Here is a 20,837-nt window from a genome sequence, read left to right on the forward strand (position 1 = left end):
TTCATGCAATATGTTGCTCTGGGGTTCCCTCTGCTGGCACGTCTGTGTAAAGACTTTGTGTTTGTTTTTTGGCTGTTTTTTTCCACAAGATGACGCCACACGCTCTTAACAGAAGGATTTCCCCCTACAGTGCACATCTTTACTGTATTGAACAGAAAGGTTATTAATTTCGCCCCACTTATATTCTCGTTATAGCTCCAGGCAATGGGAACACCTGTTCACTTTAATGCAAACTAATATCAGCAACGCAGTACATGTTTGTGAGTTCAGAAGTCGTTGATTGGTTAAACTCAGCTTTTGAAGGCCTGACTGGTGGTGATGTGTTGACGTTTGACTCACACCTTTCACTTATAGTACAACACACCACGAGACGGTACAATCCTTGCTAAAATAAAGATGAACTTCAGGGCTGTTGCATAATTAAAAATCAGTGAGGAGATATTTCTTCTTGGTTGTGATCTCGATAGCCACCAAACATGTTTTAATAGATATTGTTTGATGTATTTGTATGTATGCTAAATGAATGCATTCGCATCATATGATGTAACTTTGCCCAGTGCTTTTCTACGTGTTACATTTTTCTTTTTATATATTCTTTGTATATTTTCATTATATTATTATTATATATATATACACTTTAATCAGAAGCATAAAGGAAGAACATCTTCAATACCAGGTTAATTATTCCGGTTGTTTCGCTATAGCATGTTGAAATACTTTAAAGATAAAGGGGGCTATCTCATCTTTGTTATTGTCTTGCAGCAAATTGAAGGGAACGTACAGACCACACGTTGGCACGTCATCAAACACGGCTTCGGCAGATATAACCTGCTACTTTCTGTGGGAATACTAGATAATTGTCACATGACGGTGGAAAACGCCGCGATTATGTAACGCGTCGACTGCGTGCACCGGCACCTCATCGTACGATTCGCCGTCGGTCAAGTTTGCCACGATGAACGCGCGGCTTCCCGTTCGGTCCTTTCAAAGTAAAACCAGTGACTACAACGGTGCAAGGCGATGCGTTTTATGCTGAGCTCTTCGTTTCCTCCGTGGCTCGGCTGCTTCCTTTGGCCGACTTGACGTATGCGCGTCGTGCGTCGTTGCGTCGCACCCGTAGAGGAAGCGTTGGCGCATCGCAACAAACTGCTGCCGCTGGACCTGCGGCTGCTGCTTTCTGCGGACACAGTTAAACCGGCTGCCCTGCACCGGAACGCTGCACACAACGGACACCGTTCACAACCGGAGAGAGTCGCTCTGTGGCTACAGTTGAACCGCAACTGATCCTTCATCAGCTTCGACATGATCAAGAACGGACATCACCACCACCAAGTGAGCACGGTAGCCGGTAAAGACGCAGGCGCGACCCCCGGCGCTGCATCTTGCAGTCCCGAGAAGAGGAGGAGAAGAATCCGGGTGTGGTGCGATGGTTGGTGAGTAACTTTACCGGAATTATTGGCGGTGCGATGGAGATGCTGCAACACTGTTCGTATCGGTCGTTGTCCCGTTTGAATGGATGTGTCGGCATGCGTGTCACCCGCCACCGGAACAGGCCTGCTGCAGGTTACACTGCTCTCACTGGACGGCTGCTTCATTCTCCAGAGACATCAGTGTACACTCAACTTTTAATTCAGTATTATCTTGTATCTCTAGTCATCAATGGCCGACTGTAATTCGGGACTTATTACATTCCATTGCTTCTACTCTACATTACTGGAGCATCCTCTCCATTCTCCTCCTCAGTAGACACATATTTACATAATAACACACCAGCACTGACTTATGTTGATTTTTACCTTTCACTAATTCACTGTCATGCCCTTTAACCATGACTCAGTATACCCTGTAGTAACGCTTACACTGGCAATGACACATCAATGTTTTGGATGTGATAAAAGTGTCTGCTGGATTCATGTACTAATGCGTTGTAAGTACCGACTTCACTCAATGCAGTACTTTACTAAATTTAGGGGTAACAACATTTGTTACGAAATAAACAAGTCAACAAACCTATTAGAATTATGATGATCAAGCAAGCCATAGGCTAAATGTTGAATTCATGTGTAAAGTTTCATTGGCCAGTAAATGCTGCACTGTTTCATTGACATCTTGAAAATGATTCTTGACTAACATACTGGTACATTTTTATACACGCTTTTGGACATGTTATAATCCATAACCCTAGGTCACACTGCCACCAAGATGGCAGTTGGTAATAACAAAGATGTTTCAATGTATCCTGATCTTCAGGAGGCACACGAACGAGTCTTAAGTGTCCCTCTGTCACTGGGACAACCGGTTATAACGAGCCTTCGTTAATGTTATTACTAACTCTTGTGCTTCTATTGCTATTACAAGTCATTGTTATTTACTACACCACAGCATGAATACTTGTTTTGCTTTCAACAGACATTTGATAGTTGGGGTAAGATGGCAAATTAAGAAGGGAGAGGTTCAAATCCAGAGCATCGCCATGACAAGCTACGCGCCTCAGACTACTTGGTTACCGGGTCCTCCGTGAGCATACTTAGTCTGACTTTCCGTGGGTTTACTTTCATGATACCGTAATCATGACACCCCAACACACAAGGTGTCTTCTGGCAGGACGGTGTAACGGGAAAAAAAGAACAATTACATCAGTGTTGAGCAAGGCGCTCACGCAGGTGCCGCCTTTAATGCAACACTGATGATTAATGTGAACACACGGCAGGGCAATGCTAATCAGAGAAAATAAGCTTCTGTGTTCACATCAATTGGCAAAACAACAAACATGTGAATAAAGGCCAAAAACAAAGACAAGCTGAGTTCACTTTGCTCCTGCAGCTAAACGTGAAACATCCGATTTATTGACTAAAACATAGCCGATATATTTCTTTATGGTTTTACTTTGTTCTTTGGGAAAATTCAGTGTCCAACTAAAACACTTCTCCTGACAACCCAGCAGCAATAATGTTCTCCTTGTTAATAATACCACAGCTCAGTTCATCTCAGACAACATGTTATCTACTATCTAACAGTCAGGCAGGGACTTTTAAAGGGTTATTTCACTTTAGCTAGATAAAAGCGCACAGTGCTATTCCACTTATTGGTATCTAACTATTCAGAACATGTGGGGTGTTTTTGTTTGTTCTGTGTCCTGGCATTTGAAAAACTCAACAACAACCCGTCTTTGCAGAAACACATGAGTGTGAACTGTTTTTATTAGAAAGGAAAGAAAAAAGAAAAAAGGAAAACTGATGACAGTGAGGTCTTTGACTTCGAGGAAACGGCATATTGTTGAAAACTAAGAATATTTTCAACCAAATTGTACTGAGTTGGCAACAGAAATGTGGGTGAACTGATTAATCGATTGATCTACAAAATTGGTTGTCAACTATTTTGACAGTGGATCGATCGTGAGAAGTTATTCACTGGTTTCAGCTTCTCACCTGTGAGGTGACGTGATGCTGTTTGTTACCATATGTGATAGCAAACTAACTATCTTTGGGGTTTTGGACCTTTTGGTTGAATAAAACAAGCAATTTGAAATTTTAATTTCTAAACTATAAATTGATAATCAAAATAATCGTTAGCTGCAGCCCTAGAACCGACCCCTCTAAGATGCCTCCTCTGGGAGAAACAACACGCCTCTGGTGGTCAGACTCTGGCTCCATGCTGCAGCGGAAAAAAAATGAAATGTTTTGAATATCTGCGCATGAAGGCCAGGATTATGGCGGCTTTCTCTTGTAGAATTCCTATCGTTTAGGTGCGGCTGCCTGTCCGTGGTTTGATGGAATGTTGCGGAATATTTGGGATGCCAGAATATTATTCGGTGGGGTGAGCATGCAAAGAGAGCCAATGTCAACAGAGCTCATGCCATTAACCCCATCTAACCCCCTCCAGCCCACACCTGCTACAGCCACTGTAGCTCGTCACTGAGCACATTGTTTGCCGAAGCCCTGCTGGACTGACATCCAGCGTTGTCAGCGGTACGAGAGGAAAATTCCAAGGAAAGAGCACAGTCACTTCATTTGTTTGGACATCTTTGACCCTGCCCTTTCGCCTCGGCACAGAGACGCTTGTTTATCATCCGTCCTAAAAAGAGGTGATGGGGGTCAAAGATCAGTTGTCAGTGAAGCGTCATAGAGGAAGAGCGTAAAGTCCACTTCCACTGTGTTTCTGCTGAGGTAGCGTATCCACACAGGGCTATAAGCGTGCTATTTAAAGCCTCAGTGAAGTGTGTCTTATTCATTCCAGTCTTATCTGAGGCTATTAGTATTCAATATCAAACAATCATCAGCTCTATATGTCTACAGGTATTTGAAAATCAATGCAACTTCACCAAAATGTGAAGGTAATCATTTGTGTACCCCCTTAACTGGTATACACGTGTCCCATTGTATTCTACCACTGTGCCCACTGCTGTCTGTCTGGTTTTGTTCCTGAGAAGTGTATAGGTGCTGTTTTGGGTGTCCGCTAACAGGCTACGCTAATTAATATTTCATCGCCTCACGGTCATGATCCAGCCCCTGTTTAAAAATTCAACAGGAACACGGTGACACATGTTGGGCATCGTGCTAGTGCAGCACCCCCAAAAGCAGCCTCCTGGTCTTATGTAACTCCGTCTGGGTCTCTCCAGAGCTTTCTTCCCTATTCAATCACCTCCAAGTGCTCCCTCCTGCTCCGTTCTTCTGGCCCTGCACTATCGCCTCGGAGCCGGCACACGTGGATCCCATTTCAAGAGACTGACAGCACAAGACACACGGAGACCATCTTGCTTCGCCCCGACAACAAGGCCTCTTTTGTTTTTTTGGTTCACCGTTGCACTTTTTTTTTTTTGAAGTAGTGAATACATCTGAATCACATAGACGAGCCCTACAGTCTGGTGATAGTTTTTGTGTTGCCATACCATCACGTGCAGTCTAGGCTGTTTTCAGTCAGGCTGTCTATTGTGACACCGCAGCAAGATACAGATGCTGTCTTTCATTAGCATAGCCTGGGGGGGCCGAAAACATCACGGGGTTCTGTTACTGATGTGGCTGTTTGAATACTGTCGGTCTGGAAGTGCTCGTCTGTTCTCTTATTGATTTTTGAGGATGCTATTCATAGTGCTGTTTTGCACCTGACCTTAAGAGAGCTGACGTCTAACTTTATGTACTAAAGAGGACACAGATGCCAATCTTTTACGTCAAATCAGCCATCAACTATGTTGTCATTATTGTGGTTCTCCAAGTTAATTGCTGCCCACGTAATTGCTGATGGTTATAGTTGCTGCTGTACTAAATTACTCTGTGATTAGATCCGAATAAACCTTAATGCATCTCCAGTGACACCTGCAGTCACTTTCATAAGTCAGAGCAAATTCCTCTCTTTTTGTGTGCCTATTAGACATCAGTATCATGTTCCAAGCAGTGCAGAAATTAAAAAAAATATCAGACTGCTGTCAGCTGCTGGCAGTTGTAATAGTGATGGAGGGATAATGCCCATCTGTTCTCTATTACTATGCTAGATTACCATGTTACAATCTCCGTCTACAATCTGTGCCTAATCTAATTATCTACGGATGATATCATAGCCTGGGTGGAGTGAAGTGGGAGAGAAAACACACTGTGCCGTTGAGTTTTTTTATGTTTAGACTTTGATCAGATATCTAGCAGATCACATGAAGTGCACGGATTACAGTGTTATCAGAAACACTGTAAATATTATAGGATCATACTGATATTTCTGCATGTTTTAGGCCATGAACTAACTATTGATCTCCTATAGTCCAGGTTGCTTTTCACTTATTTCATTTGAATCAACTTCATTTTTTGTCAAAGTCACTGCACGTTTGTGAGTCCGAGAACACCCAAACACCTGCGGGATAAAGAGGAGCTGCCATTTCTAACTTTGAGAACAGTGTGAACTTCAAAATGAAAACATGCCACACAACTCTAACCCAGCACACCGTGCTTTATTCACCAGACGTTTTGTAACTCCCTCGCTATCATCAGGAGTAAAACATGGTGTTCTGGAGAAGAGTTGTGTGACGTGTTTAAATTTTGATGAAAGAGCGGCTGAGAGACCTCATTACTGTAATTCAAGAAATCCTTTATCCTTTATTTGATTTTCCAACCAAGAATAAAAAATAAAAAAAACAATCCTTCACACCTGCTCCTGTACCTCATTACATTAATGCAACTTATGTAACTTCTCATGTTCTTATCCTCCCAGCTATGACATGGTCCATTATGGCCACTCCAACCAGCTGCGACAGGCCAAGGCCATGGGAGATTACCTCATCGTTGGAGTACACACAGATAGTAAGGATCAGAACCACTGACTTATTGTCCCTATCACACCTACAGTACATCTTCAATGGAAGCCGTCTTGCATCATCCCCAATTCTGATACTATTCCTTCCTTTACCATGTATACATCATGCTATGGCACCATTAGCCTCTCATAAGGCCGTGCCCTATACAGTTTTGAGGGGTTGTTGTGACAGTAGTGCAACCACTTGAGCAATTTTTATATAGCACACTGGAGCATTCTGACATGATAACCCAGCATGACTTCATAGTCAGGGCAAGATACCAGCAATCTTTCCCTCTGCTGAAGGTATAATCAATATCTCAATGACGAAGGCGATGCTGCGTTCAGTGACTGTAAAAGCTGCTCAGAGTGTCGTGCAAACAGAGATTTCTGTCTCTCTGTTAATCTATGAATCTCAGTTTATTTGTGCGTGTCGACGGTATCGCTTGAGTGTACATGTTTTGTTTCAAGGTGAGATTGCGAAGCACAAGGGTCCGCCAGTCTTCACTCAGGCAGAGAGATACAAGATGGTGCGGGCCATAAAATGGGTGGATGAGGTCGTGGAAGGAGCGCCTTACGTCACCACCCTCCAGACCCTCGACAAGTACAACTGTGACTTCTGTGTGCACGGAGGTACAGTTTTATCACTACCTCATGTCCTTATTTAGACACACAGATTACGTTATACATTAATACTGTGCTAAATACTCTTATTAGTTGATATAACAGGGTTAAGTTGATTTCTGCAGGCAGCATGTCATGTATGCCGTTGTTTCAGATGATATAACACTCACAGTGGATGGGAAAGACACATACGAAGAGGTGAAGAAGTCAGGGCGGTACAGGTGAGTTTCTTTTTGAAATCAGCAGAAGATTATAATCACAGCCGAGATTATATGTTGTGTGTGTGTGTCTGAAGTTGTTGTATTATGTTGTCCCAGGGAGTGTAAGCGAACCCAGGGAGTTTCAACCACAGATCTGGTCGGCAGGATGCTGCTGATGACCAAAGCACATCACAGCAACATTGTGAGTGCAGCCTCATTGCCTCTATATACCATTCAGGACACAGCACACGCCTAATTCAATCCTCTCTTCTCTTTAGGATAGTTCAGACTATCAGCAGCACACGGACAACTTTGGAAAGGTAGGTGCCAAACATATTTAGGTCAAATCAAATCCTCAGCTTTCTACCAAACTCTTAATTGATGGATGTTCAAAACCAAATTCTCGGCTCTTTGGCTTCCTCTTCCTTAACTGTTTTGTCATTCAAGTAGCTGAAGTCGCTATGTGGCGCCCGATGTCAACCATTATTAAACAAAGGCCTTTACTGTGGACCCACTTTATAATCAAGTTGCAGGCCTTGCCAGTGAAACAGTGAATGCACCTTTTGTCCCTGGATGGGGAAAGTAACTCAGAGTCAACATGCTGGGGATTTAAATTTTTCACATTTGAACATGCAGACTAGCAGAATAGCGCTGTGACGTTGGCGAGAGTTGAATAAATGTGCTGGGGATTTGAGGGACAGCCTCGAGTTTGAGCAAAGGAGACATTGTTACTCACACCACCAGGTGGCGATGATGCAGCGTCCTGGTCTCACGCACAAACCAGTGGTGCTACTGAATCGAAACTGAAGTGCATCGGTCTTATTGCTCCACTATTTGTACTTATTTTGCCTGTTTGATGGATTACGGGGGTCACATGGTCAGAAGGGCCACAGTCCCTGGACGGGGGTGTCTCAGTTCCTGCAGACTTCACAAAAGATCATCCAGTTTGCTTCAGGGCAGGAGCCTCAACCCGGAGACACTATCATCTATGTGGCTGGAGCCTTTGACCTCTTCCGTATCCTTTTAGAACCTCACTAAAAAGACTGCTGGATTTTATTTATTTATAAAATGGTAGAAAATTGGAAAAACACGATGAACTATTTATAATTCTGTGAGCTGTTTCTATCAAATAGTCAGCTTTTCTGAAATGCCTAGTCAACCTTGACTAGTCTCCTGTCAGACATCGGCCATGTGGACTTCCTGGAAGCAGTGCATAAGCTCGCCGAAAACCCATACATTATAGTGGGGTTGCACTTTGATCAGGTGAGACACCTGTGTCAGACATTGTCTGCCTCCCTGAGTCGAGCGTTGGCATTGTACTTTAAATTTCCAATTTGTTCGTATCTTTTAGGAGGTGAACCGCTACAAAGGGAAAAACTACCCCATCATGAATGTCCACGAGAGAACACTCAGCGTCCTGGCTTGTCGAGTAGGTTCCTCTCCTACTTCCACCACCATCAACGCAGTTCATAGCACACACATCTTATTCATCTGTAGTTCATTTTGTGTGTGATTGATTTCAGATTTATTTTCACAGTATGTGTCAGAAGTGGTGATTGGTGCACCCTTTGCAGTCACAAAAGATTTGCTGGAACATTTCAAGGTAAGTACAGGCAACACAATTGTCTCTCACAGCTAGATAATAACGTTCTCTGTAATTAGAAATGAATAAAGTAGAACGTCTTTTTTATCTACAGGTGGATCTTGTATGCCATGGAAAAACAGAAATATATCCTGACAAGGATGGCTCCGACCCTCATGCTGTAAGAGTCTATACCTCTATGCTATCTTTTTTTAAACATGCTGTTGTCCGCAGGAATGCTAAATCACATTTATATGGCAATGTTTTCTTCATATCCAGGAGCCGAGGAGGAAAGGAATCCTGCGTACTGTTGACAGTGGGAACAGCCTTACTACGGATGCCATTGTGCAGAGGATAATTAAAAACAGGTTTGAAAAAAGGAGGCCTGTCAGGCTTGGGAGGAAAAAAAATAGACAATTTCATATTACATCCACTGGGCAAAACAGTATTTATCCAAGTTAAAATAAATGAGACGCATTTTGTTTGCTGCTGTAATAAATAGATAGCACATTAGATTGACTCTTTTCCCAATTTTTCTTGTTTTGATTCAGGTTGCTATTTGAAGCAAGGAACCAGAAGAAAGAAGCCAAAGAGATTGCTGTGATCCAGGCCATGAAGCGACAAGAGGAGGACAACACTAAAGAAAGATCCCAGGCTGTGCTGTAGGAAGGCCCCAAACAAGCACCGAGTGTCATAACACTGACAAGCTCAATTCATTTAAACTCATGTACAGTAAAAAGCAACCCTTTTATATGTGCTATGACACCCTCCACACAAGATCCTGGCTTATAAGAGCACTCCTTACAGCAGCCCGTTTGAAGCCAGGGCGGCATAGTCTGCTGTGGGATCATCAGGTATTACCGCGCGTGTTCTTGTGTACGATTGTGTGTGTGTGTGTGTGGGGATCTTCTGTGTATTAATATATTTCGCCATATGCAAATACATGTTCATGTCAGTCAACAATCACACATGCGGACGATGGAGTTATAGACACACAACAGTTGGAGCGAGGAAGATACCACGATGTCTTCAAATGTCTATTATATCTCTTTGGATATTTTTAATTCCTCAAGCACTCTTATTTATTTTTTGCCTTCAAAAATCTAGAATTTTAAGTATACTGTTATGGGATTTGGACATATGAAGGGCAAGTGTGCGTACCTGAGATGTTGGTCAGGCATTAAGCTGTAACCAGGAAGTGATTTGATTCGTCGCTTCCATGGTGTTGTTGCTGCTTTCTGTCCAGCATTGGGTGTAGCCCAACAACTGATCTATGTATAAACTGTATGTACTGTATCTATGTATTATAAAGTAATCACAGGATTTCTGGAGGACGCTAAAACCACTAGAGAATTAGGGGACAAAATCCCCCTGCTTCTCTGCATCTAACTTGGGTTGTTTGGATGGGAGACGCTGTAGAAAACTCTTTTGGGACCTCATGTACCTTTATGCTCCAGAAATATGTAGAAAACTGTCCTGTTTTACTGGTAGAGCAGGTTTTTAACTAAAAAAATGCCCAGACCAGTACGCCTGGCCTTTTGAGTGCAATTGTATTTTTTTTAACCAACACTCCTTAGGTTTTATCCTAATATAGAGATCACTACAGCATTTTAACAGACTGCTTTTAAGCTTTCGTTTTCTTCGTATAACTATGACAGATGCTCAGTGTGGTTTACTTGATCATGAAATAGACCTCTTACTGTCATTGAGCCCTGAACAATTTAACCTCTGTCTCTATATCAAATGGGATTAAATAATATATTTTTTGTAGATGAATATTTTACTCACCTCCTCTCCATTAACTACTGTATAGATGATTTCATATTGTATAAAAACGCATAATAATATATCTGTATGTCAAGTTGGAATGTATTAATTGTAAGCTATAATGTATATGTTATTGACAACTCCCAGTTGTTAAATACTGTAGAAAACTGATACGACTACAGTATATTGCTGATAATAATAACATTTTAATCTGAAAGACTATTTGTCATCTTCTTTTGCAATATACTTATTTCTTAAGTAATTGATCTAAATGAGCTCACATGATCAAAGGTTAAGGCCATGTTTTGGACACAGAAATTACCTTTGATCCGAAACAAAATGATCTGAATTTTGCAACCTATGAATGAGTCACACAGAGAGTTCGTTAAATGTCAGGGCATTAAGAGCAGATTATTTAGCAGCAGATTAGTACCCAGCAAAGATCTGTAAGCTTTTTCAAAAAAGTGCATAATGCATGCACTCAGTGCAGTTGATAAAACAAAAAATGACAAGTTCACAAATTTTTTGTCACAATTATTATAATTTTTGGAATCTTTGAGTAAATGTATTTATTTTTCCACTGAAACCAGCTCTAAGCATGGCTGGTACTCCTTTCAAAATGTCCATCATGGGAAAAAAAAACACGTAATTATTGATCTCAATGATTCAACTACATGTGCTGAGTCAATTTTCTAATATTTTAAAATGTCACCATAATTGTAAAGTGAAACTTTGCTCTTATTTTGAAGGAACTGCGTTCTTCCGGTTCCTGTTTGAGAGCCGCTCTCGTTTAGAATGCAGTGCACACGTGCCCCCAATTTAGCTAATTAGCTTCTCCGTGTCTTGCCAACTCTGTCTGTTAAGAGTTCAGGCTGTGAATCAAACGACACAGGCGTGCAGAGCGAAACGCAGAGCGATGTTTTGCTGTGTCAATACTCTGCCAATCCCGGTGCAGGTAGAGCATTCATTAAATTCTTCACCTAATTAAACAATTATAATGTTTCTTGTGACACCCAAAGTCACTCTCATTAGAAGTTCTCCTCACTCCACTCAGTCGTCCTTCAGTCTAAATTGGTTCATGGAGTAAGTTTTGTGATTGTTTTTCAAGTGATTTTGTGGTTGGAAATTTTGCAGAATTAAGGTGACTTATCATTATGTGAGAAACATATACAATTAACTCAGCGTCTAATAACAAAACGACATCAAATTACTGTTTTAATGTTTGCTGACTAACGTTAAGAGGACTGTCATCTGCTAGTTAATTTCTAGTAAGTTCTGTATTCTAAAACATGATAAAACTCATACTGAATTGTTTATGGAATGTTGTTATTAGCCATTTATGGTTGTTTTTTTTTGCAGTCAGTTCTTTTCTATTGTCTTAAAGCATCCACTGTGAATACTTCCTCAGATCTGCATGGGAATGTGCCTCCACCAGAATGTCACAGAAGAGAGTAAACGGGCAAAACTCCGGAGCTCTAAAATAGAGCAAGACCTTTGGGAACATGCCAGGACCGAGATGAACGTGGTGAAAATCCTCTTGCTTGGTAAATCAAATGGATTTACGTATAATGTATCAGGTTTCACTGAAGTATTATTATGAAGTGAAAGCATTTCTCTGGCTTGTGTGTGTCTCAGGAGCTGCAGAGAGTGGAAAGAGCACCCTGATCAAACAGATCAAGATCATCCACAGCCAGGGCTTCTCCAAACAGGAGCTCCTCAGTTTCAAGGTACTGGAGAGCTGCCAAGCAAGCCTTTTATTTGAGCAATCCTGAAATATTATCTGTAGATTCAAATCGTCGGTTGTCGTTCCCTCCACAGCCTGCAGTACTGGACAACCTGCTGACCTCTATGAAGTTTGTTCTTCGTGGAATGGGGATGCTGAGGATCAACCTGGCGAACAAGAAGAACAAGGTGAGGAGAGATGATGCAGTTTGTTTTTAAATAGCTTTTTTTTTTTTGTAGTAGCCCCCTTTTCCTTGCAGCCCCTCTTTGTCCCACTAGATGTCAGTCTTCATCTGTGTTCAGCACACGACAGCAGAGACGATTGATTGAGATTGTGATCATTATAAGTTGTGATGTTTGCGAGGCACGACATACTGATCCATCTCGACATTTTTTAGGCGATGCATTGTAGTTTGTTTTTTTTGGGGAGAAAAACATCACATTTATTTTGAATGTAATTTATATATAGTGTCCTTTTCTGATGATGACTTGTCCCGTGTGTTTGTAGATGCGCGCCCGCTCCATCCTGTCCTGCAATCAGTGTTTGGGGGACGACCATGAACTGCTTCCGTTTATGGCTCACGCCGTCTGTGCGCTTTGGGCCGACCAAGGGGTGCAAGCAGCTGCAGCCAGAGGTTACGAGTTTGAGCTGAATGACTCGGCGCTCTAGTGAGTACAATGGCTTCAAGTGATCTACTTTTCACAACGCCGCCCAGTGATGCCGGGACGGTGGAAATGTCATCGGAAATTGCCCATTAAGAAGCGTGTCGTCGTCACATCTTATCAATACAGACGGTAAAGCAACTGCTGAGAAAAAAAGCCGTCTTCGGGAAACGATTCCTGTGACATTTGTGCAATGGGAGGCTTAATTGGAGCCAAATTAAAAAAAGCACTGTTTTGCAGATACCCAGGAAGGTGGAAATTAGGGTGGAGCAGATGAAACAGACTTGATTAAAGAGTCGTTTTTCTTGTTTAATTAGTAAGAAGTCGAGCAGAATCGTACGTGAGAGGAATTGCTGTAGAGGTGTTGTTGCATCTGTGACTTTATCTTTTAATTTAAAGCTTTTAATCTTAACTACCACAGTACATCTCACTGCAAAGTATGTCCAATCACTATGAAACAGAAGTTACTGGAATACAGCCAGCGTGTTTTTCCGTTTTGTGGGACATTTTTGTATTTATGTGGGCAGAATTATTATTTTTTTTTTTTTCAATTGCTGTCCTTCAGCAGTTGTGCCCTTTTTGAATTGTGCACAAGAGGAGAAAACCAGCCTGCACAGTGTCATGAAATTGTAACGCACCGCTCTGCATAGATCTGTTTGAGTGTGTGTTGCATCATCAGCTGAAGTGTGGGTCATTGATTGAAGTTGTAGAATATATTTTGCTGAATGCCATTATTCATTATTTAATAAAAAAGGTTCTCCAGCTAGCTAGACTGCACGAGACGATGTGACCGCTTCATTATAAAAACTGGATAGGTTTGTGAGCCGGAGGATGATTGGAAACTCAACTGTCTGTCTCGCGGTGTTCTCACTCTGCTGGACCTCGACATTGATGTCTCCCTCCAGAAATATCGGATCAGACTCTGTCGTGACACACTTGACTTCCTCAGGACCTGAAGGCAACTCGATGTGTAAAATGACTTCTCGGGCATTAGCTCTGGTTTGAACTGAAAGAAATGTGTTCCAGGAAGTTAACTATTGATTTATCGCATTTTTAGAAATCCACTCTAATCAGCACAAGCTTTATTAACAGGAAGTTACTGCAGTGAGTAAAAGAAACGTGTGCTTTTGCTAGCACACCCGAATGCTAGTAGGGGCTAATGTGGCGCGGGCTCCAGACGTCTGGTGAACTCACTTATTTCTTTCTCCACACCTCCAGATTATTTTCATTTTCAAATTTGGAAGTCATCAGCCCAGTCCGCTCATTCTCCACTTTAGTTCAACTGCACCATAACTTACACCCTTCAAAATAACCATAAGGTGGAATTGACGCCTCTTAATCACGAAACTTACTAAATTAATAATGTAAATGTAACGAGTAGTTGCCTGACCAGTGAGAGATGAAGCTTTCCTGCCACTAATGATCTGATTTATCTCGGCCTGATATTTGAAGAAAACGTGACAAAAGCAGCAACTGCTCACAATAGACTTTGTGAGACGCTGCTCTCCTCCGTTAGTGATGTTTGTTCTCTTCTATTCCCTCTCCAGTTTCTTCGAAAACATTAGTCGAATCATCGCTCCCAAATACGTTCCCACGGAGACTGATGTTCTGAGAGTGCGAGTGAGGACCTGTGGAATCATTGAGACGCAGTTTCAACTTAATGAAATTATCTTCCGGTAAGACTTATTAAACTGGCGGCGCATAGACGGCGGTGGTTGCAACATGATATGGTGCCGTGCACGCATAACTCTAAGCTAACATAACGCTGTGTAATGAGAGTGTGAAGGTAAACGATCCACACCGGGCTCACTGAAAGCATCGTATTCTACTTATTGACACAATATTTTACTTTTAAGGTACAGATGAGCTCTTTGGATTTTATAACTTTTACGCGACAAAACATGCGACTATTTTCCCCGGCTATGATCGGCCCTGCTTTATAAACCCCGCTAACACATTTGACAAATCTTTTAGTTGATTGTCAATGAGACTGGTGACAGTCTGTATGGAATCAGCAATAAATAACTTTTTAAAAGGATGACCATAATGCTGATATACTAAATGTCCAATCAATGGGTTAAAAACAGACAAAACCCGATCTATGGTCCGTTGAGCACTACTGTTCATGGAGTTGTTGTACACTCTTTTAACACGCTGCTGTCTTAGAAAACAGCGTGTTGAGACTCTTAAAGGGTCCCTGTCTTCAGAGCTGAGGTATGACTCAGACATGAAATATTGATGGCTTCACGCTGCCTGCTTATTCCAGGAATAATATTAATAATAATAAGTGGGTTTCTCCAAGTTTTGGTGACGAGGTGCCAATTTAGGGAACAAGGATATGATTGAGGGCCTCACAGGAAAAGTGCACACATAAAACTAAATATTAATCTTCTATCTCACTTGAACCGAAATCACTGACTCGAGCTAATGGCACCGGCTCTGATGGCAGAACATAATTCCCGTGACGCTCGCGAGAGGCCACTAGTTGCCATGCAACCAGTGTACGCAACAAGTCTCTAAGCGCTTCACTCGACGGAAGACTGAAGACGATCTCCCCGGCGTCGTGGCTGAAACTGTGTGGAAACGATTATACAGTTAATTACACAAGCTGAGAGCCGTTGCTGCGGCTCTGCTAACGTGCTAACAGATGCACGCAGAGATGGTTCACTCACTGTTGCTGCCGTGGAGCCGTCCGTCCAGCTGCCGAGTCGATCAATAACGGCCCGCTATCCCGACGTGGACCCCCGTACGTCCCCACGCATACAGAGAAACGCGTGTGATTGTCTTGTCCGAATCAGAACATATTTTGATGCTCAAAAAGTAATTTGGGGGGGGAAAAAACAATGAATTTTTGATGACCTTTGCTGATTTTGCACATAAATATTTGATGTATCATAATCTACCAAGGTAGTTGTCCTATGTCTTTTTTTACTTTTAGTATTAAATACAATCACAGTGATGCAATAGTAATGTTCTTTGTTGCTTATATGCAACATGTGTGTTTATTATTCAGATTATCTGGCCTTCCATCTCCCATTTTATTAGATTATAGGCATAAGATATTTAATCTTTCCTGAAAACTTGCGTAATGTAATTCTGAAAAGGATGTGTGGAACCGTTTTAAGAGTCGGTCTCGTATGTCTTCGGCTGATTCGACTAAATACTTCAATTCAACATCGTTAGTTCCTCAGAGCCAGCGATCAGTTTACAGGTCTGATCTTGAGCTTCCGCTAAATCTGGAAAAAACACTTCTTTTGTGCAGCACAGAAACTATAGCTGTCAAATGCCACAGTTGGGGTTTATTGTCTCTCAGCTTGTTGACACTGATTCTTGACCCAGGGGGATAAACGCTTCGCTGCCTCCGACATCCGTTCTGCAATCACGCACCTGGAGGCCGTCTGGCCCAAATGGGAACTCATTACCTGTGTCACCAAGACCCTCGGCTTCACTGGGTGCCACATCACTTTTTTCAAATGGATTTCCCCAATATTTGAAATGTGTTTAAAGTAATATCAGTATTTAATATAACATATATTGCCTACGAATATGTTTATTTATAGTACATTTAACAAAAAGGCTTTAACCGTTAGAGATGAACAAAGCAATGTATGCGTATGTTTTGATTTAACTCTTAAATACTCCAATGGGACCAGTCTGTGGAGAGTTTAACACACTAATTAAGTGGAGTAATTATTTTTTCTTTTGTTAGTTTTTTCATGTAGCAAATTGAGACTACCACTGCATTTTGTTGTGCAACCCTTCGCTGTACACTAACTGAACCTTGAACCATCTTGTCTTTATTAATCAATTTGAGTGTTTTTTTGAAGGATGAAGGATGAAACATATTTTGGATGTAACCGGTGTGCTGAATAAAGTCTTATGGACAGGTTGTATGATGTCGGGGGCCAGCGGAGTGAGAGGAGGAAGTGGCTCAGCTGCTTCGACTGCATTCAGGCTGTGCTGTTCGTCGTGGCCCTCAGCAGCTATGACATGACACAGACGGAGGACCCTTCAGGGGTATGTTGTGAAAAAGACTGATGAATCAAATGTCATGCCATTTCTTTACTTACTTGGCAGAATAGAGTTCATCTGAAATTTGGTGCAAACTACATCGATTTCCTCTCTCTACTCTCCTCTCCCACATTTTCCTTTTTTATTAGAATCGACTGCAGGAAAGTCTTGAACTTTTCACATCCATCTGCGCCAGCACAGTCTTTGGGAGCACTTCACTGGTAAGTTTAATGGCACTTATTTTAGATGGCTGTCCTACAGATAATAATGCTTAGAATACAATAGGGCATCACTTCAGAGCTTTGTGTTTGTTGCCTCTGTGCGTTATGCAGACTGTTTTTAAAGCTCATCTGAATGTGTGGAGGTGACTCGAGCACTGAGTGGGGCTTTCGGTGATCATTCATGCCAAGCCGATGGGACACAAACTGGCTCTGATTGCCTCTGAGAAATCCATAATTAGCGTACTAACTTTAATTGAGATGTAGGGTTGGTCATTTTTGTTGTCTGCGAGCACTGTTCAACACTCGCCGTCATTATTTAGTTTGATTTCTTTCATGTTGTGTGTTTGTGGGGCGATTTGTGTCGCCATGAATGACTCACTTGTCGGTCAGTAGTATTTATATCGGCACTTGAAGCATTGAAGGGTTATCTTATGGTCATTTCCATCAGGCATCATTTTCAAAATGTCAATTGTTTTTAAATGAGCAGCCAATTGTTTTTCCTATCGGCAGTGTGAAGACACTGTATTAATAGAGGTGGTATAAAACGGTAGAGGTGTATATTGACGGGAGAAGCAAACTCAAAATCATATGAACCAGAGTCTGAACTTTATTTATTATACAGTATGGAGATATTTTATTTATGAGAATCTCACAACACTTCTGATGTTACATGCCAAACTACCAGCTAACAGTATTGAGCCTCAGGGAGATGAAGCACTTTAATACGTTAATGTTGTGAATGTGATGCACATAAATCATGTTGAAGAAACTGAACTGAAAGACACCAACCGGAGTGTTATTTGAATGTTGTTGACTTTCACAGTCTGTTGTCCTCCCTCTGTTCTACAGATTGTGCTCATGAACAAAACGGACCTTTTCCGGGACAAGATCCTAAACTCTGACAGACACTTGAGATTTTACCTCTCTAGTTACAAAGGTATGACGCCAGAGAACTGTCAAATTTCACTATTTCTTCTGGATTTCACATACATTCCACTGTACACGTGTAGACATCAGTCATTCAAGCCCGCTCATGGTCGTACATATTTCACACTCATTTACAGCAACTGAGAAGTGAACTCTTGTCATGTTTTATTTGTGTGTGGCGATTGCGGGGGGGAAAATGTATGTACAGATTGTCCCCGGATGCCAGATTCTTGTTTTACCAATAGTTACTGAATCAGACCGACTCTGTTGTTAAACCAACTCCTCACTTCACTGAACTCAGTCGGATGTCTCCAGATTTGACATTTTATCCTCCTTCGTCTCCAACCAGGAGCCGATGGTGACGTGGACGCTGCAGCCCACCACATCGCTGCCATGTTCTCGTCATGTAACGGCAGCGCAGACAAACTCGTGTACCACCACTTCACCACGGCCACAGACACCACCAACGTACAGGTGGTCTTCCACATGGTCATAGATCAGGTTATGAAGGGGAATCTAGCAGCTGTCCAGCTGCTGTGAAAGTCCCCGAGAGGCTGTTTAGATAGTGTTTCGTCATTCAGCGCTGGAATTTTAATTTTGGCTGTTTTTACCGTAGGCAAATTGTTGTTTATTTTAAAATAAGTTATTTTAGTAGCTAATAATTTAACATAATAATGTTGCACTTTTTAAAACCCTTTAAATAAAATATTTATTGATAAGCCTGGTCCTTTTAATGCTGTTTATATCTCTTCCTGGTTATACAGCATTTTCTCTATTCCGGATAAAAACTCATGATGTTCAGCATGCACATTAATCCTTTAACCTATCAGTGAGCTGTTTTTAAGACATGCATGTTAACTATAACTTTGAAGAATGCTCCAATTTTAATCAGTTTTCCTGGTTTAAGTATTACACATTTAATGCTTCTTAATCGTCCTCGCCTGAATTAATTACTAAAATGACATTTCCATGTTGGCAAAACTGCAGTGATTTAGTTCACACAGGTAAATGGCAAAAAAAAAAAAGATTTCCCTGTAATATGTTTTGCATTCAGTCATTTCAACAAGGGGTTTCATTATGATTCATTTATTAATGAAAACTCAGACCAAATATTTACATTAATACATTACTTTTACAGCGTAAAGTTTAAAACGGGTTTATCAATAAACACCATATCTTCCATCTAGTACAGCATTAGTGTTAAACTTAGAGACATGTACAGTTTGTTTTTAAATGTCACGCCTTCAAGATGAAGGCTTCGTCATCCATCCGATCTGTCGGCTCTACTGCTCAGTCTCCTGCACAGTCTGCCGAGTCCAGAGTGAGGAAGACGTCCGCTTTGCACTTGAACGAACCCTTGATTTCCTGGAAGAGTTCACAGCTCTGCAAGTTTGGTGAAATGTCTTTGATGCAAACCGGCTGTTTGGAGAAAGAAAACGGAAAAGTCATGCCGTTACATTAGAAAAATGTAACCTTTAAATCCTGTACACTTGAATCTGACATGGTGGTGTTTGATGTCCCTGTGTTTACATTTTAAGCTACTCTATTCCACTCCACATTCAATGGGAAGTACTGCACGTTGTACTATATTACATTTGTGACCGTTATATTTACTAGTAACTTTAAAGATCAACATTTTACATTTACAAAACATGAAGTCAGGTTGTACAACGGGATGCATTATTACAGATTGAAGAAGTATAGAAAGCATATCAAATTAGCTTGACCTCTGTCAAATTTATAAAAATGCTTCACTTATGTATCCGTAAATAAAACATGATTAGTTGTGCAAAATGAGCATTTTTACTGCTTGCTTTTACTTTGATAAAACTGTTTCTTGTAGTTGAATAGATGTATGATCTCTGGTTTAAAGAAAACAACTTATGCAGTGATAAAGTGTGGTCCTTTATAGACTCTTAATTACAATAATAGTTTAGTCTGAATGGGTTATTCAGGATAAACCCCACTTCTGCGTTCTTGCGCGAGCTATAGCCATGCGTAATGGCGATCCCACCCAACCCGTAATGTTTATAAAGTCGATCACCACTGACCATCGTCTTCAAGATGAAATTTTGCGCAGTGAATTCAGGAAACGCGTTGTCGGCCGCCAACTCGTCGCTGTCTGACGGGTCCGGCTCGGCTCTCCGGACGTACGGTGACCTCCGGATGCCGGACAGCAAGCCGGACGCCCTGCCCACCGAGTAGTAGCTTGGGCCGCCCATCTGCTTGTACCACGCCTCCGTTGGACTGCAAGCCACCAGCAAGTAGACGACCACGATGGGGAACACGAATTTAGCGGGCATCTCCACGTCGATCACTGAGGCTTCGTCCTGCGCACCTCCAACTGACTGGTCTCGTTTCCTCCGCTCTCTGCTTCAGTCTTTATAGGGACCCCCGCGATCATCCTCGCGTTTTCGTCCACGTAAGACTGGCCCCGAGGGGGGCGATTCACAAATACCTCATACTCCGCCTGGTGAGCTTTTTTTTGGGGGGGGGGGGATCTACTCATCTATAATGTTGAACTCAAGGGCATCACTCTGTCATAACATTGTATTTCTCTAACTGGGATTGGGAAATATTCCAATGGAGGTCTGATCACTTGTTAAATAAGTCCTATGAAAGTAGCTACTTCCAAAATGTGTACAGACTATTGTGAAAAAAACGAATATGTTAATGTTGCCGTGTTGAGAGGGAATCACGTCAGCTTTTCTTAGTTGTCAGGCTACTCCTAAATTCACTGTATTTTACATGATCTTATTGTTGTGTTACATTGGAAAGTGCTTTTTTTTTTTTTTTTAACCAACTATCAGAAGTAGAAAATGGAAAATTGATTAAAAAAAGAAA

General features: G+C 41.7%; 3 protein-coding genes across 3 annotated transcripts; 2 read left to right on the forward strand and 1 right to left on the reverse strand.

Annotated features, from left to right (window-relative positions):
* The first annotated feature begins 1,163 nt into the window (after positions 1-1,163).
* Positions 1,164-10,660, forward strand: LOC142937462 (ethanolamine-phosphate cytidylyltransferase-like). The gene is made up of 13 exons (XM_076080417.1): positions 1,164-1,433; positions 6,196-6,284; positions 6,748-6,909; positions 7,055-7,121; positions 7,218-7,302; positions 7,379-7,420; positions 7,983-8,115; positions 8,281-8,363; positions 8,452-8,529; positions 8,638-8,703; positions 8,798-8,863; positions 8,962-9,050; positions 9,234-10,660. The coding sequence occupies exons 1-13, from the start codon at positions 1,303-1,305 to the stop codon at positions 9,346-9,348; spliced, it is 1,206 nt and encodes a 401-aa protein (XP_075936532.1). The 5' UTR covers positions 1,164-1,302; the 3' UTR covers positions 9,349-10,660.
* A 705-nt stretch (positions 10,661-11,365) lies between these two features.
* On the forward strand, positions 11,366-18,604 carry LOC142937472 (guanine nucleotide-binding protein G(o) subunit alpha-like). Its single transcript, XM_076080427.1, has 10 exons — positions 11,366-11,404; positions 11,858-11,993; positions 12,085-12,176; positions 12,268-12,360; positions 12,680-12,840; positions 14,382-14,510; positions 16,722-16,851; positions 16,995-17,066; positions 17,916-18,003; positions 18,343-18,604. Exons 1-10 carry the CDS (start codon positions 11,366-11,368, stop codon positions 18,531-18,533), a joined length of 1,131 nt encoding a protein of 376 aa, XP_075936542.1. The 3' UTR covers positions 18,534-18,604.
* A 574-nt stretch (positions 18,605-19,178) lies between these two features.
* Positions 19,179-20,332, reverse strand: LOC142937480 (neuropeptide B-like). The gene is made up of 2 exons (XM_076080440.1): positions 20,045-20,332; positions 19,179-19,412 (listed from the first exon to the last, which is right to left on the reverse strand). The coding sequence occupies exons 1-2, from the start codon at positions 20,294-20,296 to the stop codon at positions 19,284-19,286; spliced, it is 381 nt and encodes a 126-aa protein (XP_075936555.1). The 5' UTR covers positions 20,297-20,332; the 3' UTR covers positions 19,179-19,283.
* Between the last annotated feature and the right edge of the window lie 505 nt (positions 20,333-20,837).

This window comes from Anarhichas minor, unplaced genomic scaffold (genome assembly GCF_050575085.1).
Source record: "Anarhichas minor isolate MPS153535 unplaced genomic scaffold, ASM5057508v1 ptg000007l, whole genome shotgun sequence".
In the NCBI taxonomy this organism is placed as follows: Eukaryota; Metazoa; Chordata; class Actinopteri; order Perciformes; family Anarhichadidae; genus Anarhichas; species Anarhichas minor.

What these genes read in the sequence shown, in the direction of transcription:
- LOC142937462 (XM_076080417.1), top strand. Translation starts at nt 1,303, where the DNA reads ATGATCAAGAACGGACATCACCACCACCAAGTGAGCACGGTAGCCGGT. An exon ending in TGGGGTTGCACTTTGATCAG is followed by an intron (nt 8,364 to 8,451) that starts GTGAGACACCTG and finishes CGTATCTTTTAG; the next exon opens with GAGGTGAACCGCTACAAAGG. An exon ending in TCAGCGTCCTGGCTTGTCGA is followed by an intron (nt 8,530 to 8,637) that starts GTAGGTTCCTCT and finishes TTATTTTCACAG; the next exon opens with TATGTGTCAGAAGTGGTGAT.
- LOC142937472 (XM_076080427.1), top strand. Translation starts at nt 11,366, where the DNA reads ATGTTTTGCTGTGTCAATACTCTGCCAATCCCGGTGCAG. An exon ending in AGGAGCTCCTCAGTTTCAAG is followed by an intron (nt 12,177 to 12,267) that starts GTACTGGAGAGC and finishes TTCCCTCCACAG; the next exon opens with CCTGCAGTACTGGACAACCT. An exon ending in TTACCTCTCTAGTTACAAAG is followed by an intron (nt 18,004 to 18,342) that starts GTATGACGCCAG and finishes GTCTCCAACCAG; the next exon opens with GAGCCGATGGTGACGTGGAC.
- LOC142937480 (XM_076080440.1), bottom strand. Translation starts at nt 20,296, where the DNA reads ATGCCCGCTAAATTCGTGTTCCCCATCGTGGTCGTCTACTTGCTGGTG. An exon ending in ATTTCATCTTGAAGACGATG is followed by an intron (nt 19,413 to 20,044) that starts GTCAGTGGTGAT and finishes TTCTCCAAACAG; the next exon opens with CCGGTTTGCATCAAAGACAT.